Here is a 15,263-nt window from a genome sequence, read left to right as displayed (position 1 = left end):
CGCGGGTGGTGATATTATCCAAGAACGGACACGTGGCCCGCAGCCCGTGCTGGCCCACCATTCGGTCCATTGCTCTTTGGAACACCGAAACCCGGTTTGTGACGCCAAAGGGGACCCGGAGGAAATGGAAGAGGCGGCCGCCTGCCTCGAACGCCGTGTAGTGGCGGTCTTCCGGGCGATTGGGAGCTGATGGTATGCGGACTTCAGATCCACTGTGGAGAACACGCGGTACTGAGCGATCTGGTTTTTCATATCCGCAATCCGGGGGAGGGGGTACGCATCAAGATGCGTGAATCGGTTAATGGTCTGGCTGTAATCAACCACCATCCGGAGCTTTTCCCCGGATTTGACGACCACCACCTGAGCTCTCCAGGGGCTCTTACTGGCCTCTGTGACTCCTTTACGCAATAGGCGCCGGACTTCAGCTCTGATGAACACCCTGTCCTGCAGACTATACCTCCTGTTACGAGTGGCCACTGGCTTGCAGTTGGCGGTGAGGTTAGCGAAGAGGGGGGGTCGACTTTAAGGGTTGCGAGGCTGCATATAGTGAGTGGGGGCAGGGGCCCGCCGAAGCTGAGTGTGAGGCTCCTGAGGTTACACTGGAAATCCAGTCCTAGGAGGAGCGGCGCGCAGACGTCTGGGAGCACGTACAATTTGAAATTTGTGTAACTGGCGTCTTGTATCGTCAGAGTCGCTGAGGTGCGTCCTTGTATTTGGACTGAGTGCAACCTCGAGATTGTTTGCCACATTGGGAATACCGGGAGCGAACAGCGCCTTACCAGGTCCGGGTGAACGAATCTCTCGGTGCTCCCAGAGTCGAAGAGGCACGGTGTCTCGTGGCCGTTGATCCTGACGGCCATCATGGAGCTGTTGAGGTGCTTGGGCCGCGACCGCTCCAAGGTGACGGCGCTGAGTTGAGGGTAGACGGCGGCGTGGTCGGCGGTGTTGGAGTGGCCCCGCGATGACTGTTCGAGTTGGGTAGCGGGTGATAGCCAAGATGGCGGCCCCCGTTGATCGCACATGGCAGGTGGCGAGGAAGATGACGTCCAAGATGGTGGCCCCCATGGATCGCACGTGGCCGGCCGCATGGGGGAGGATGGCCAGGATGGCGGCCCCCATGAGTCGCACATGTTGTGCGGAGGCGGAGTCGGCAGACACGCTGCCATGTTATGGGGTCTGCGAGCCTGAGAGTCGGACGAGCGAGTGTTCGAGTTTTTAGATTTTGCCAGGCAGACCTTAGCAAAGTGCCCTTTCCGCCCGCAGCTGCTGCAGGTCGCGTTGTGGACCGAGCATTGCTATCGGGGGTGTTGGGGCTGGCCGCAAAAATGGCACGATAGTCCTCCGTGGTAGGCGGGAGGCCGCGTGGCGCAGGCCTGGGGCAGTATTTGGTCGGGGGCCCACGATGGGATCGCGTGATCGGCCGGGAACTCAGTTAGGCTTTGGAAAGTCTTACTGTGTCCTCCGCGTCTTGGGCCCCTTTCTCAAGAAGACGCTGCCGCACATAATTCGATCGGACCCCCGCAACGTACACATCTCGGACGGCGAATTCCATGTGCTGAGAGGCTGTCATGGCCTGGAAGTTACAGTCGCATGCTAGGGCTTTGAGATCACGTAGATAGTCCTCTAGCGACTCCCCAGGGTGCTGGCAACGGGTCGTAAAGATGTGTCGCACGTAGATTTCGTTCACGGGCCGCACGTACAGGCGGTCGAGCATCGCAAGGGCCTCAGTATAAGAGTCAGCTTCATTAAGTTGAGAAGAAATACGATGGCTCACCCGTGCGTGGAGGAGATTGAGTTTCTGTTCATCTGTAACAGAGGAGGTCGTGGACGCAGCCAGGTAGGCCTTGAAGCACCGAAGCCAATGCAAACAAATTTCCTTTGCTTCCGCGGCCTGTGGATCGAGTTCCAGTCGGTCAGGTTTGAGGGCTAATTCCATAGTAGTTCTTTAAGCCGATTAAATTGATGCAACCATCAATTCAACCAGAGACACGAGTTGGAGTAAACTGTGGCTTTAATCGGCTTACAACTGAGCCTGCCTGTGACTATTCTGAACTGAAGGCGGACTGGCAGGACCGCAGCATTTATACTTCCTGAATGGGGTGGAGCCGAGGGCGGAGCCCTGTACATGCTCCTCATCTCCCCCTGGGCAGAGCCGTGCAACGGCTCACAGATGGAGCCCACAGGGACACAGTAATGTACAGTGTGAATTATAGTGGTTACACATTCACCACAGGATGTATCTCTATGGGGATGTACCTTACTGGGCATGTGCGTATCTCTGTGGGGATGTGTGTATTTCTGTGGGGATGTGTGTATTTGTGTGGGGATGTGTGTATCTCTGTGGGGGTTTGTGTATCTCTGTGGGGATGTGTGTATCTCTGTGGGGATGGTTCTCTGTGGGTGTGGGTGTATCTGTGTGGCAATGTATGTATCACTTTGGGGCTGTGTGTATCTGTGGGGATGTGTGTATCTGTGGGGATGTGTGTATCTGCGTGGGGATGTGTGTATCTGCGTGGGGATGTGTGTATCTGTGTGGGGATGTGTGTGGGTGTGTGTCTGTGTGGGGCTGTGTGTATGTGTGTGGGGATGTGTGTATTTGTCTGGGGATGTGTGTATCTGTGTGGGGGGGGTGTATATTTGTGTGGGGATGTGTGTATCTGTGTGGGGCTGTGTGTATTTGTGTGGGGATGTGTGTATCTGTGTGGGGCTGTGTGTATTTGTGTGGGGATGTGTGTATCTGTGTGGGGCTGTGTGTATTTGTGTGGGGATGTGTGTATCTGTGTGGGGATGTGTGTGGGTGTGTGTCTGTGTGGGGCTGTGTGTATGTGTGTGGGGATGTGTGTATTTGTCTGGGGATGTGTGTATCTGTGTGGGGGGGTGTATATTTGTGTGGGGATGTGTGTATCTGTGTGGGGCTGTGTGTATTTGTGTGGGGATGTGTGTATCTGTGTGGGGCTGTGTGTATTTGTGTGGGGATGTGTGTATCTGTGTGGGGCTGTGTGTATTTGTGTGGGATGTGTGTATCTGTGTGGGGCTGTGTGTATCTGTGTGGGGGTGTGTGTATCTGTGTGGGGCTGTGTGTATCTGTGTGGGGATGTGCGTATCTGTGTGGGGGGGGGTGTGTATCTGTGTGGGGATGTGTGTATCTGTGTGGGGATGTGTGTATCTGTGTGGGGATGTGTGTATCTGGGGGGATGTGTGTGGGTGTGTGTCTGTGTGGGGATGTGTGTGGGTGTGTGTCTGTGTTGGGATGTGTGTGGGTGTGTGTCTGTGTGGGGATGTGTGTGGGTGTGTGTCTGTGTGGGGATGTGTGTGGGTGTGTATCTGTGTGGGGATGTGTGTGGGTGTGTGTCTGTGTGGGGAGGTTTGTGGGTGTGTGTCTGTGTGGGGATGTGTGTGGGTGTGTGTCTCTGTGGGGATGTGTGTGTCTGTGTCTGGGTGTGTGTTTGTGTGTGGGATGTGTGTTGGTGTGTGTCTGTGTGGGGATGTGTGTGTCTGTGTGGGGATGTGTGTGGGTGTGTGTCTGTGTGGGGATGTGTGTGGGTGTGTATCTGTGTGGGGATGTGTGTGGGTGTGTGTCTCTGTGGGGATGTGTGTGGGTGTGTGTCTGTGTGGGGATGTGTGTCTGTGTGGGGATGTGTGTGTGTCTGTGTGGGGATGTGTGTGGGTGTGTGTCTGTGTGGGGATGTGTGTGGGGGTGTGTCTGTGTATCTGTGTGGGGATGTGTGTGGGTGTGTGTCTCTGTGGGGATGTGTGTGGGTGTGTATTTGTGGGGATGTGTGTGGGTGTGGGGATGTGTGTGGGTGTGTGTCTCTGTGGGGATATGTGTTTCTCTGTGGGGATGTGTGTGGGTGGGTGTCTCTGTGGGGATGTGTGTGGGGGTGTGTCTCCGTGGGGATGTGTGTAGGTGTGTGGGGATGTGTGTGGGTATGGTGTCTCTGTGGGGATGTGTGCGGCTGTGGGTCTGTGTGGGGATGTGTGTGGGTGTGTGGGGATGTGTGTGGGTGTGTGTCTGTGTGGGGCTGTGAGTGGGTGTGTGTCTCTGTGGGGATGTGTGTGGGTGTGTGTCTGTGTGGGGATGTGTGTGGGTGTGTGTCTCTGTGGGGATGTGTGTGGGTGTGGGGATGTGTGTGGGTGTGTGGGGATGTGTGTGGGTGTGTGTCTCTGTGGGGATGTGAGTGGGTGTGTCTCTCTGTGGGGATGTGTGTGGGTGTGTGTCTCTGTGGGGATGTGTGTGGGTGTGTGTCTCTGTGGGGATGTGTGTGGGTGTGTATCTGTGTGGGGATGTGTGTCTCTGTGGGGGTGTGTGACTCTGTGGGGATGTGTGTGTGTGTGTGTGTCTCTGTGGGGATGTGTGTGGGTGTGTGTCTCTGTGGGGATGTGTGTGGGTGTGTGTCTCTGTGGGCGTGTGTGTCTCTGTGGGGATGTGTGTTGGTGGGTGTCTCTGTGGGGGGGTGTCTCTGTGGGGATGTGTGTGGGTGTGTGTCTGTGTGGGGGGTTGTGTGGGGATGTGTGTGGGGATGTGTGGGGATGTGTGTGTCTGTGTGGGGATGTGTGTGGGTGTGTGTCTCTGTGGGGATGTGTGTGTCTGTGTCTGGGTGTGTGTTTGTGTGTGGGATGTGTGTTGGTGTGTGTCTGTGTGGGGATGTGTGTGTCTGTGTGTGGGTGTGTGTCTCTGTGGGGATGTGTGTGGGTGTGTGTCTCTGTGGGGATGTGTGTCTCTGTGGGGATGTGTGTGGGTGTGTGGGGATGTGTGTGGGTGTGTGTCTCTGTGGGTATGTGTCTGTGTGGGGATGTGTGTCTCTGTGGGGGTGTGTGTCTCTGTGGGGATGTGTGTGTGTGTGTCTCTGTGGGGATGTGTGTGGGTGTGTGTCTCTGTGGGGATGTGTGTGGGTGTGAGTCTCTGTGGGGGGGGGGTGTGGGTGGGTGTCTCTGTGGGGGTGTGTGTCTCTGTGGGGATGTGTGTGGGTGTGAGTCTCTGTGGGGGGGGTGTGTGGGTGGGTGTCTCTGTGGGGGTGTGTGTCTCTGTGGGGATGTGTGTGGGTGTGTGTCTGTGTGGGGATGTGTGTGTCTGTGTGGGGATGTGTGTGTGTCTCTGTGGGGATGTGTGTAGGTGTGTGTCTGTGTGGGGGTGTGTGTCTGTGTGGGGATGTGTGTGGGTGTGTGTCTGTGTGGGGATGTGTGTCTGTGTGGGGATGTGTGTGTGTCTCTGTGGGGATGTGTGTGGGTGTGGGGATGTGTGTGGGGATGTGTGTGGGGATGTGTCTCTGTGGGGATGTGTGTGGGTGTGGGGATGTGTGTGAGGATGTGTCTCTGTGGGGATGTGTGTGGGTGTGTGTCTCTGTGGGGATGTGTGTGTCTGTGTGGGGATGTGTGTGTGTCTGTGTGGGGCTGTGTGTGGGTGTGTGTCTGTGTGATGATGTGTGGGGATGTGTGTGTCTGTGTGGGGATGTGTCTGTGTGGGGATGTGTGTGGGTGTCTGTGTGGGGATGTGTCTGTGTGGGGATGTGTCTGTGTGGGGATGTGTGTGGGTGTCTGTCTGTGTGGGGATGTGTGTGGGTGTCTGTCTGTGTGGGGATGTGTCTGTGTGGGGATGTGTGTGGGTGTCTGTCTGTGTGGGGATGTGTGTGGGTGTCTGTCTGTGTGGGGATGTGTGTGGGTGTCTGTCTCTGTGGGGATGTGTGTGTCTGTGTGGGGATGTGTGTGTCTGTGGGAATGTGTGTGTCTGTGTGGGGATGTGTGTGTCTGTGGGAATGTGTGTGTCTGTGTGGGGATGTGTGTGTCTGTGTGGGGAAATGTGTGTCTGTGGGAATGTGTGTGTCTGTGTGGGGATGTGTGTGTCTGTGTGGGGATGTGTGTGTCTGTGTGGGGATGTGTGTGTCTGTGTGGGGATGTGTGTGTCTGTGTGGGGATGTGTCTGTGTGAGGATGTGTGTGGGTGTCTGTCTGTGTGGGGATGTGTGTGGGTGTCTGTCTGTGTGGGGATGTGTGTGGGTGTCTGTCTGTGTGGGGATGTGTCTGTGTGGGGATGTGTCTGTGTGGGGATGTGTGTGGGTGTCTGTCTGTGTGGGGATGTGTGTGGGTGTCTGTCTGTGTGGGGATGTGTGTGGGTGTCTGTCTCTGTGGGGATGTGTGTGTCTGTGTGGGGATGTGTGTGTCTGTGGGAATGTGTGTGTCTGTGTGGGGATGTGTGTGTCTGTGTGGGGAAATGTGTGTCTGTGTGGGGATGTGTGTGTCTGTGGGAATGTGTGTGTCTGTGTGGGGATGTGTGTGTCTGTGTGGGGAAATGTGTGTCTGTGTGGGGATGTGTGTGTCTGTGTGGGGATGTGTGTGTCTGTGTGGGGAAATGTGTGTCTGTGTGGGGATGTGTGTGTCTGTGTGGGGAAATGTGTGTCTGTGTGGGGATGTGTGTGTCTGTGTGGGGATGTGTGTGGGTGTCTGTCTCTGTGGGGATGTGTGTGTCTGTGTGGGGATGTGTGTGTCTGTGTGGGGAAATGTGTGTCTGTGTGGGGATGTGTGTGTCTGTGTGGGGATGTGTGTGTCTGTGTGGGGATGTGTGTGTCTGTGTGGGGAAATGTGTGTCTGTGTGGGGATGTGTGTGTCTGTGTGGGGATGTGTGTGTCTGTGTGGGGATGTGTGTGGGTGTCTGTCTGTGTGGGGATGTGTGTGGGTGTCTGTCTGTGTGGGGATGTGTGTGGGTGTCTGTCTCTGTGGGGATGTGTGTGTCTGTGGGGATGTGTGTGTCTGTGGGGATGTGTGTGTCTGTGGGGATGTGTGTGTCTGTGTGGGGATGTCTCCCTTCCTGAGCGGGGATGTGTGTGTCTGTGGGGATGTGTGTGTCTGTGGGGATGTGTGTGTCTGTGGGGATGTGTGTGTCTGTGGGGATGTGTGTGTCTGTGGGGATGTGTGTGTCTGTGGGGATGTGTGTGTCTGTGGGGATGTGTGTGTCTGTGTGGGGATGTCTCCCTTCCTGAGCGGGGATGTGTGTGTCTGTGGGGATGTGTGTGTCTGTGGGGATGTGTGTGTCTGTGGGGATGTGTGTGTCTGTGGGGATGTGTGTGTCTGTGTGGGGATGTGTGTGGGTGTGTGTCTGTGTGGGGATGTCTCCCTTCCTGAGCGGGGACTGAACAATCAGGGTGTGAGCAGCAGGAACCTCACCCAGAGCGAGGGGCGGTGCCTGGAGAAGAGGGCGGAGTCACTGCAGAGGGGGCAGGGTCTGGGGAGAGGGCGGAGTCACTGCAGAAGGGGCGGGGTCTGGGGGAGAGGGCGGAGTTACTGCAGAGGGGGCGGAGTCTGGGGAGAGGGCGGGGTCTGGGGAGAGGGCGGAGTCACTGCAGAAGGGGCGGGGTCTGGGGGAGAGGGCGGAGTTATTGCAGAGGGGGCGGGGTCTGGGGAGAGGGCGGAGTCACTGCAGGGGTGGCCGGACCCGAGCTCGGGGTCGGGGTCCCAGGAAGGGGGGCCTGAGGAAGAGGGCGGAGTCACTGACGAGGGGGCAGGGCCCGTATAACGGTTCTCTGCCCGGGGAGAGGGGCGGGGCCTAGGTAGGGGGCGGAGTCCGAGGATAGTGGGCGGGACCTGGATAGGGGGCGGAGTCCGGGGAATTCGTGCAGGGGCTGGATGTGGGGGCGGAGTCCGGGTATAGGGGGCGGAGACCGTGAATAGTGGGCGGGACCTGGATTGGGGGCGGAGGCCGGGGAATTGGTGCTGGCCCTGGATGTGGGGGCGGAGTCGGTCTCGGGGGCGGAGTCCGCTGTCAAGGGAAGCTGTGCCGCCATTTTGTTCCGCAGGCTGATTCCTGGAAAGGTGCGGTCCCTGAACTGTATTCTCCACTTTATTCATCTCCCACTTCCCCGCAGTTCACTCTCCTTCCCCCTGTGCCTCCTCCTCCTCCTCCTGTGTGCCCCCGGAGACCTCCTCCTCCCCCGGAGGCCTCTTCCTCCTCCCCTGTGTCCCCCTCGGAGGCCTCCTCCCCTGTGTGCCCCCGGAGGCCGCCTCCTCCTCCCCTGTGTGCCCCCAGAAGCCTCCTCCTCCCCTGTGCGCCCCCAAAGGCCTCCTCCTCCCCGCCTGTGCGCCCCCGGAGGCCTCCTCCTCCTCCTCCTCCCCTGTGTGCCCCGGAGGCCTCCTCCTCCTCCCCTGTGTGCCCCCAGAGGCCTCCTCCTCCCCGCCTGTGCGCCCCCGGAGGCCTCCTCCTCCCCTGTGTGCCCCCGGAGGCCTCCTCCTCCTCCTCCTCCCCTGTGCGACCCCGGAGCCCTCCCATCCGCGACCCCGGAGCCCTCCCATCCGCGACCCCGGAGCCCTCCCATCCGCGACCCCGGAGCCCTCCCATCCGCGACCCCGGAGCCCTCCCCTCCGCTCCGCTCATAAGACCATAAGACTTGGAGCAGAATTAGGCCACTTGGCCATCGAGTCTGCTCCGCCATTCAATCATGGTGGATATTTTTCTCATCCCCATTCTGCCTTCTCCCCATAACTCCTGATCCCCTTATTAATGAAGCACCTATCTATCTCTGTCTTAAAGACACTCAGTGAATTGGCCTCCACAGCCTTTGGCAGCAAAGAGTCCCACCTATTCAGCACCCTCTTTCTGAAGAAATTCCTCCTCACCTCTGTTTTAAACTCTCCTAACTTTCACCATATTGCATTTGCCAATCAGAGTGGACTATCATTGGCTCCTGGTCCCAAAATACCTCATTTTGCAAATTCTCATCCTTATTTGCAAATTCCCCATGGCCACACCACTCCGTATCTCTAACCTTCTCCAACCTTGCTGACATTTCTGCATTCCTCCAAATCTAGCATCTTGTCCATCCCTGACTTTAATCCACCCCATTAATCATTGGCAGCTCTGCCTAGGCTCTGTAATTCCATCCCTAAACCTTTCTCCCTATTTATCTCTTTACTGCTTTAACACACTCCCTAGAACATATTTTTGACCAAGCTTTTGGTCGCCTATCCTGATATCTCCTCCTTTGGTTTAGTGTCAGGTTTTGTTCGATAACTCTTCTGTATTAGGACATGGTACTGTGTTAATGGTGCTATAAAGTGCAAGTTGTTGTGGTTGTTTTTGAGATGGAGAAACAGTTAACATTATATATTAAGGCTTTAAACATTAGCTCATTTTCCCTTTCCACAGAAGCTGCATGCCATGCTGAGTGTTCCCTGCGTTTTTTGACGCACTTGCCAACATTTTTCAAGCTGTTCTTCACTGGCACTAGAGACTGTCAGTATGGACTGTACAGATCACTAAAGGTGGGACTAGAGCCTTCAAGAACTAATTTGGATCTAATCCCATCACCCATCTATTCATAGAATTTACAGGGCAGAAGGAGTCTGCACCGACCCTTGGAAAGAGCACCCTACTTAGCCTCCACCCTATCCCAGTAACCCACCTAACGTTTTTGGACACTTAAGGAGCAATTTAGCATGGACTATCAACCTAACCTGTGCATCTTTGGACTGTGGGAGGAAACTGGAGCACCCAGAGGAAACCCACAGACACGGGGAGAAAATCCAAACTTCCCACTGAAGTCTGTTTTGTTCAATACTACATGCAGTTACTTTATTTTTAAGACGAGATGGATCTTCCTACATGTAGATGGCTTTATTTGACAATTCGGGATAGATTGTAACATGCATCCTAGCATTGTGGATTGATTGGACGCCACAGAAACCATCTAAGTCAGTTGCAATTAAAATTCCAAACCCCTTCAACTTTTAGTGAAAACAGATTAAAGATGGCGGGAGAACCACATCAGCTGTACCTACTGATGTTGGCAACATGAGTTGATGCAATCTGGAATCAGTGAGGGCACGCCACAGAATAGACGGGTATTAAGCGAGATTCCGATGCAGAGCTGACAAATGACGAAGGAAGCCTTTTAAGGGCAGCACAGTAGCATTGTGGATAGCACAATTGCTTCACAGCTCCAGGGTCCCAAGTTCGATTTCGACTTGGGTCACTGTCTGTGTGGAGTCTGCACATCCTCCCCGTGTGTGCGTGGGTTTCCTCCGGGTACTCCGGTTTCCTCCCACAGTCCAAAGATGTGCAGGTTGGGTGGATTGTCCATGAAAAATTGCCCTTAGTGTCCAAAATTCTATGATTAACCTAGGACGAAGGTTCGGCACAACATCGTGGGCCGAAGGGCCTGTTCTGTGCTGTATTTCTCTATCTATCTATCTAGTCATTCCATTGCCATGCCATAAAATAAGAATACCCAGATCACTAAGGCCTTTGAATATGTTAACTGCACAACAAGGTGTCTGACCTGTAGACTTTGGGGTAGCCATTTAGGATAAGGGCTGTGGAGAACTTTGCTCAAAAACAGGCAGGAGAATTACAATAACAGATTTAATTTAATGTCCAAAGCAACTTCACAGGGAGGTTATCAAACCAAATTTGACACTGAACCACTTAAGATATTAGAACAGGTGGTGAAAGAGATAGTTTTGAAGGAGCAACTCAAAGGAGAAGAGACAGATGGAGAGACAAGGGGAGGAAATTCCAGGGCCTGGAGGCATATGTAGGCGTGGAGCACTAGAATCAGGAATGCACCGGAGTTTAGAGTTGGAGAAGTGCAGGGCAGCACGGTGGACTAGTGGTTAGCACAACCGCCTCACGGCGCTGAGGTCCCAGGTTCGATCCCGGCTCTGGGTCACTGTCCGTGTGGAGTTTGCACATTCTCCCTGTGTCTGCGTGGGTTTCGCCCCCACAACGCAAAAATGTGCAGAGTAGGTGGATTGGCCATGCTAAATTGCCCCTTAATTGGAAAAAATAATTGGGTAATCTAAATTTGTTTTTAAAAAAAGTTGGAGAAGTGCAGAGACATCAGTGGATATTATGGTCAGAGGAAGTTGGGAGGGGGGAGGGGAAGCCATAGCGAGATTTGACCACGAGAATTATATTTTTTTAAATTGAGGTATTGTGGGACTGAGAACTAATGTAATTCAGTAAGCACAGGGTACAGACATCAGGCGTTTTGGATCAGTTCAGGTTTATTGCTGCTGGAAGATGGGGAGCTAGCCCAGAAGTGCAAGGCTGAAGTGCTTGCAACTATCCTTGCCAGAGAACCGAATGGATGACCCATCTTGGCCTCTTCCTCAGGTCCCCAGTATCACAGCAATAACCTGCTCAGTTTGGGTTCTGCCGGTGCCACTCTGCTCCTGATCTCATTACAGCCTTGGTGCAAATATGAACAAAAGAATTGAACTCGAGAAGGAGTGAGTCACCTCCCTGGACACAAAGGTCGCATTTGAGTGTGGAATCAAGGCATTCTCGTGAAACTGGAGTCAGGAAAACTGGAAACGGGGAGGAAAACTGGTTGGAGACATACCCATCACGAAAGAAGATGGTTGTGGTGGTTACAGGTCAATGTCACAGGTCCAGGACATCACTGCAGAAGTTCCTCAGGGTACTGTCCAAGGCCCAACCATCTTCGCCTGTTTCATTAATGACCTTCCCGCTATCAGACGTGTGAATGATTGCACAATGTTGAGCACCATTTGCAACTCCTGAGACAATGAAGCAGTTTATGCTCATATGCAGCGACATCTGGACAACATTCAGGCTTGGGCTGATAAGTGGCAAATAACATTTTGCCAGACAAAATGAAATGAAATGAAAATTGTTTATTTCACAAGTAGGCTTCAAATGAAGTTACTGTGAAAAGCCCCTAGTCGCCACATTCCGGTGCCTGTTCGGGGAGGCTGTTACGGGAATCGAACTGTGCTGCTGGCCTGCTTGGTCTGCTTTCAAAGCCAGCAATTTAACCCTATGCTAAACAGCAGTGCCAGGCAATTACCATCTCCAACAGGAAAGGATCTAACCATCTCCTGTTGACATTCAATGGCATTACCATTGCTAAATCCCCCACCATCAACACCATTGACCAGAAACTGAACTGGAATAGCCATATAAATACTGTGGCGACAAGAGGAGCAGGTCAGAGGCTAAGAATCTTGTGCAAAGTAACTCACCTCCTGACTCCATCAGCTATAAAGCAGAAGTCAGGAGAGTGAAGGAAAACTCTCCACTTACATGGATGAGTGCAGCTCCAAAAACACTGGGTGCTCAACACCATCCAGGACAAAGCAGCCCGCTTGATTGCTACCCGATCCATCACCTTTAAACACTCATTCCCTCCACCAGCGATGCACAATGGCAGCAGTGTGTACCATCTACAAGATGCACTGCAGGAGCTCACCTAGATCCTTTCGACAGCACCTTCCAAACCTGTGACCTCTATCACCAGGTGGACAAAGGTGGAGATGCATGGGAACAACAGCCCCTGCAAGTTCCCTTCTAAGCCATGTATGTGTCCCTTTGCCATTCCCTCACTTTCACTGGGTCAAAATGCTGGGCACCCTTTCAAACAGCACTGTGGGTGCATCTACACCACATGGACTGCAGCGGTTTAGGAAGATGGCTCACTGTCACCTTCTCAAGGGTAATTAGGGATGGGCAATAAATATCTAGCCAATGATGCACACGTGCCATGAAAGAATCCTAGCCTGGACCTAATAAAGTCATGGACGAGGATTTCAGCAGCAGAGAGGCTGAGGCAGGAGGAGGGGACAGTTCAATGGAGAGCGAGTCGCACTGCCTACTCTTGTACACATTCCAGCAGCCATCATAGAATGACATTTAGGGGCTAGTTTAGCACAGTGGGCGAAATAGTTGGCTTGCAATGCTGAACAATGCCAGCAGCGTGGGTTCAATTCCCGTACCGGCCTCCCCAAACAGGCGCCGGAATGTGGCGACTAGGGGCTTTTCACAGTAACTTCATTGAAGCCTACTTGTGACAATAAGCGATTATTATTATTATTATTATTAACCAGGACCAGTGGTAGGTAACCTGCCCACCTGGGGGATTGTATGTAGCATTAGGAGACTTGAGAGCAGAGAACGACAGTGTTCATTTAAAAAAGAAACTAGTTCCAGAATCTTGAGTTGTGGTAAATGAGGGAGTATTGTACTGTGACGTATTTTAAAGTCATTCTGAGTTGTGCTCGACTACGCAAGTGAGTGTGTCACTATTCTTTCTGAGCTTTAGTTGAATCAGTTTTATGCCAGTGTATTCACAGAATCGGGAGGCAGCAACTTTATTTTGGGTACTTGTGGTGCACAAGTAAATTTGAAATGAGTTATAAAATTTTTAAAAATTATTTATGGGATGTGGGTGTCGCTGACAAGGATAGTATTTATTGCCCATCCCTAATAGCCCTTGAACTGAATGAGTTGCTTGGCCATTTCAGAATCATTCACCTTGCTGTGGATCTGGAGTCATGTAGGCCAGATCAGGGAAGAACAGCAGATTTCCTTCCTTTAAGGGCATTAATGAACCATCAGTTTTACAGTTGTTTCATGCTCACCATTAAATTCAGATTTCACCATCTGCCATGGTGGGGTTCAAACTTGGGTCCCCAGAGCCTGGGTCTCTATATTGCTAGCCCAGTAACAATACCACTACGTCACCACCTCTCCAAATATAAAGTTTGTTTACATTGACTGGTATTATATCTGTTTCCACAGATGTCCCGCACTTGAATTGACCTGGTTGACTGCAGGTTTGAATGGGACCTTATTATTAGAGCTCCATCTTCAGTAGCCACGAACTGAAATTAGGGATTATCGGAACACAGCACATCAAACCCACAATACAAGGAATTGACACGAGCTCTTCGCACAAGGCGAGGTTTTCCACGCAACGGTACATTTAACAATTCAAGGAAAATTAGTATCGTGAAGACTCCTGTTCACGTGCACCAGGGCAGTGGTTGAAGGAGGAAGGAACGACAAACAGATGAGATGCGAAGAAAGATATTCTTCGGATGCCGTGTGTCCTTGGCCTCATGTTTCCGAGCACAGTCACATTGTCACAACAGAAGCGACCTCGCTACATTTCATTGGGCTGTCTCTTTAACTGCTCCCAACAAGAATCTTTGCCAATTGGTACATGAGACTATGACGGGAGCTAACTGTGTGACCCATTGGCAAAGGATATTTGAACAGAATGGAATATCAGAGCCACAGTACTCAAGTGAACATATAATATCCCATGTGCTCGGAGGAAAAACTGTTAAGTATCATGAAATTCAGCTCTAGGTTAGACTTGTGTCCATTGAAATGCTTTTAAGTGTGATGTAAATAGCTGTTTGCCTTAAAGGGAACCAAAACCTTGTGTATATTACAAATGTTGAGGGGGTTGAAGGATATAAAAATAATGTAAAGATGATCTTTAAAGAAGTGTTCAAAATTGCGAGGGAGTTTCAGGAACAGTATTAGGCCATTCAACCCCTCAGGCCTGTACCACCATTTGATTTGATCATAAGAAATCAGAGCAGGAGTAGGCCGTTCAGCCTATCGAACCTGCTCCGTTATTCAGTACGATCATGGCTGATCTGGCTGTGGTCTTATCTCCACTTTTCTGGCTGTCTCCCCCATAACTCTTAACTCTCTTGTCGATCAAAAAGCAGTCAATCTCAGCCTTGAATATATTCAATGACCCGGCCTCGCAGCTTTCTGAATTAGAGGATTCCAAAGACCAGCGACCCCTGAGAGAAGACATTTCTCCTCCTTTTTAAATGGGAAGCCTCTCATTTTTAAACTGTGCCCCTCCTCCTGTTCTAGTCTCCATTGTCACATTGTCATTTCTGATAAATCATAGGATTGTAGAAACGTTACAGTACAGAAAGAGCCCATTCAGCCCATCGTGTCCATGCCAGCTGGAGGAGATCCAGGTGTCCTTTCTAATCCCACCTTCCTGCACCTGGTCTATAGCCCTGTATCTTGCGGCACTTAAGGTGCAGATTGAGGTACTTTTTAAAAACAGTCCAGGGCCTCTGTCTCCACCACCAACTCGGGTAGCGAATTCCAGACTCCCCCTTCTCTGCACGTAAGGTTCTTCCTCATGTCCCCTCTACACCTTCTGCCACTGATCCAGAATTCTCCACCAAGGGAAACAATTTTATCCTATCCACCATATCTCTTCCCCTCATAATTTTGTACACCCCAATTCAGTCACCCCTCAACCTTCTTTGTTCCAAGGAAAATAACCCCAACCTATCCAATCTCTCCACATGGCTACACTATTCTAGCCCTGGAAACATTCTTGTAAACCTCCTCTGCATTCTCTCCAGAGCAATTACGTCCTTCCTGTAATGTGGTGACCAGAACTGCACACAATACTCCAGTTGTGGCCTCGCCAGTCAGTGTCTTATACAATTCCAATATTAACTCCATTTATATTCTATACCTCTGCCAGTGAA

The 15,263-nt window shown here is 52.2% G+C and overlaps 2 protein-coding genes across 14 annotated transcripts in view; one reads left to right on the top strand and one right to left on the bottom strand.

The window, feature by feature from the left end:
* Positions 1-15,263, bottom strand: part of LOC119973827 (uncharacterized protein C3orf18 homolog) — a 216,203-nt gene that overhangs the window by 104,831 nt on the left and 96,109 nt on the right. The window lies entirely within an intron of this gene.
* hemk1 (HemK methyltransferase family member 1) overlaps positions 7,665-15,263 on the top strand; it is a 128,676-nt gene continuing 121,077 nt past the window's right edge. For 6 of the 12 annotated variants that reach the window (XR_005462384.1, XM_038812270.1, XM_038812262.1 and 3 more), the window contains exons 1-2: positions 7,671-7,802; positions 13,528-14,073. Coding sequence is in view for 9 of the 12 variants with exons in the window: in XM_038812270.1 (XP_038668198.1) it covers positions 13,804-14,073 (270 nt within the window). In the remaining 3 variants the exon portion in view is untranslated. Of the gene's footprint in view, positions 7,803-9,132; positions 9,249-9,497; positions 9,678-9,766; positions 9,828-11,918; positions 11,938-13,527; positions 14,101-15,263 lie in introns of those variants that run through there. The other 6 variants (XM_038812263.1, XM_038812272.1, XM_038812265.1 and 3 more) reach the window with 6 other exon arrangements.

The sequence above is a fragment of the Scyliorhinus canicula genome, chromosome 11, assembly GCF_902713615.1.
Source record: "Scyliorhinus canicula chromosome 11, sScyCan1.1, whole genome shotgun sequence".
NCBI classification, from domain to species: Eukaryota; Metazoa; Chordata; class Chondrichthyes; order Carcharhiniformes; family Scyliorhinidae; genus Scyliorhinus; species Scyliorhinus canicula.
Note: the sequence above shows the minus strand (reverse complement) of the source record. Positions and strands in the feature narration are given on the sequence as shown.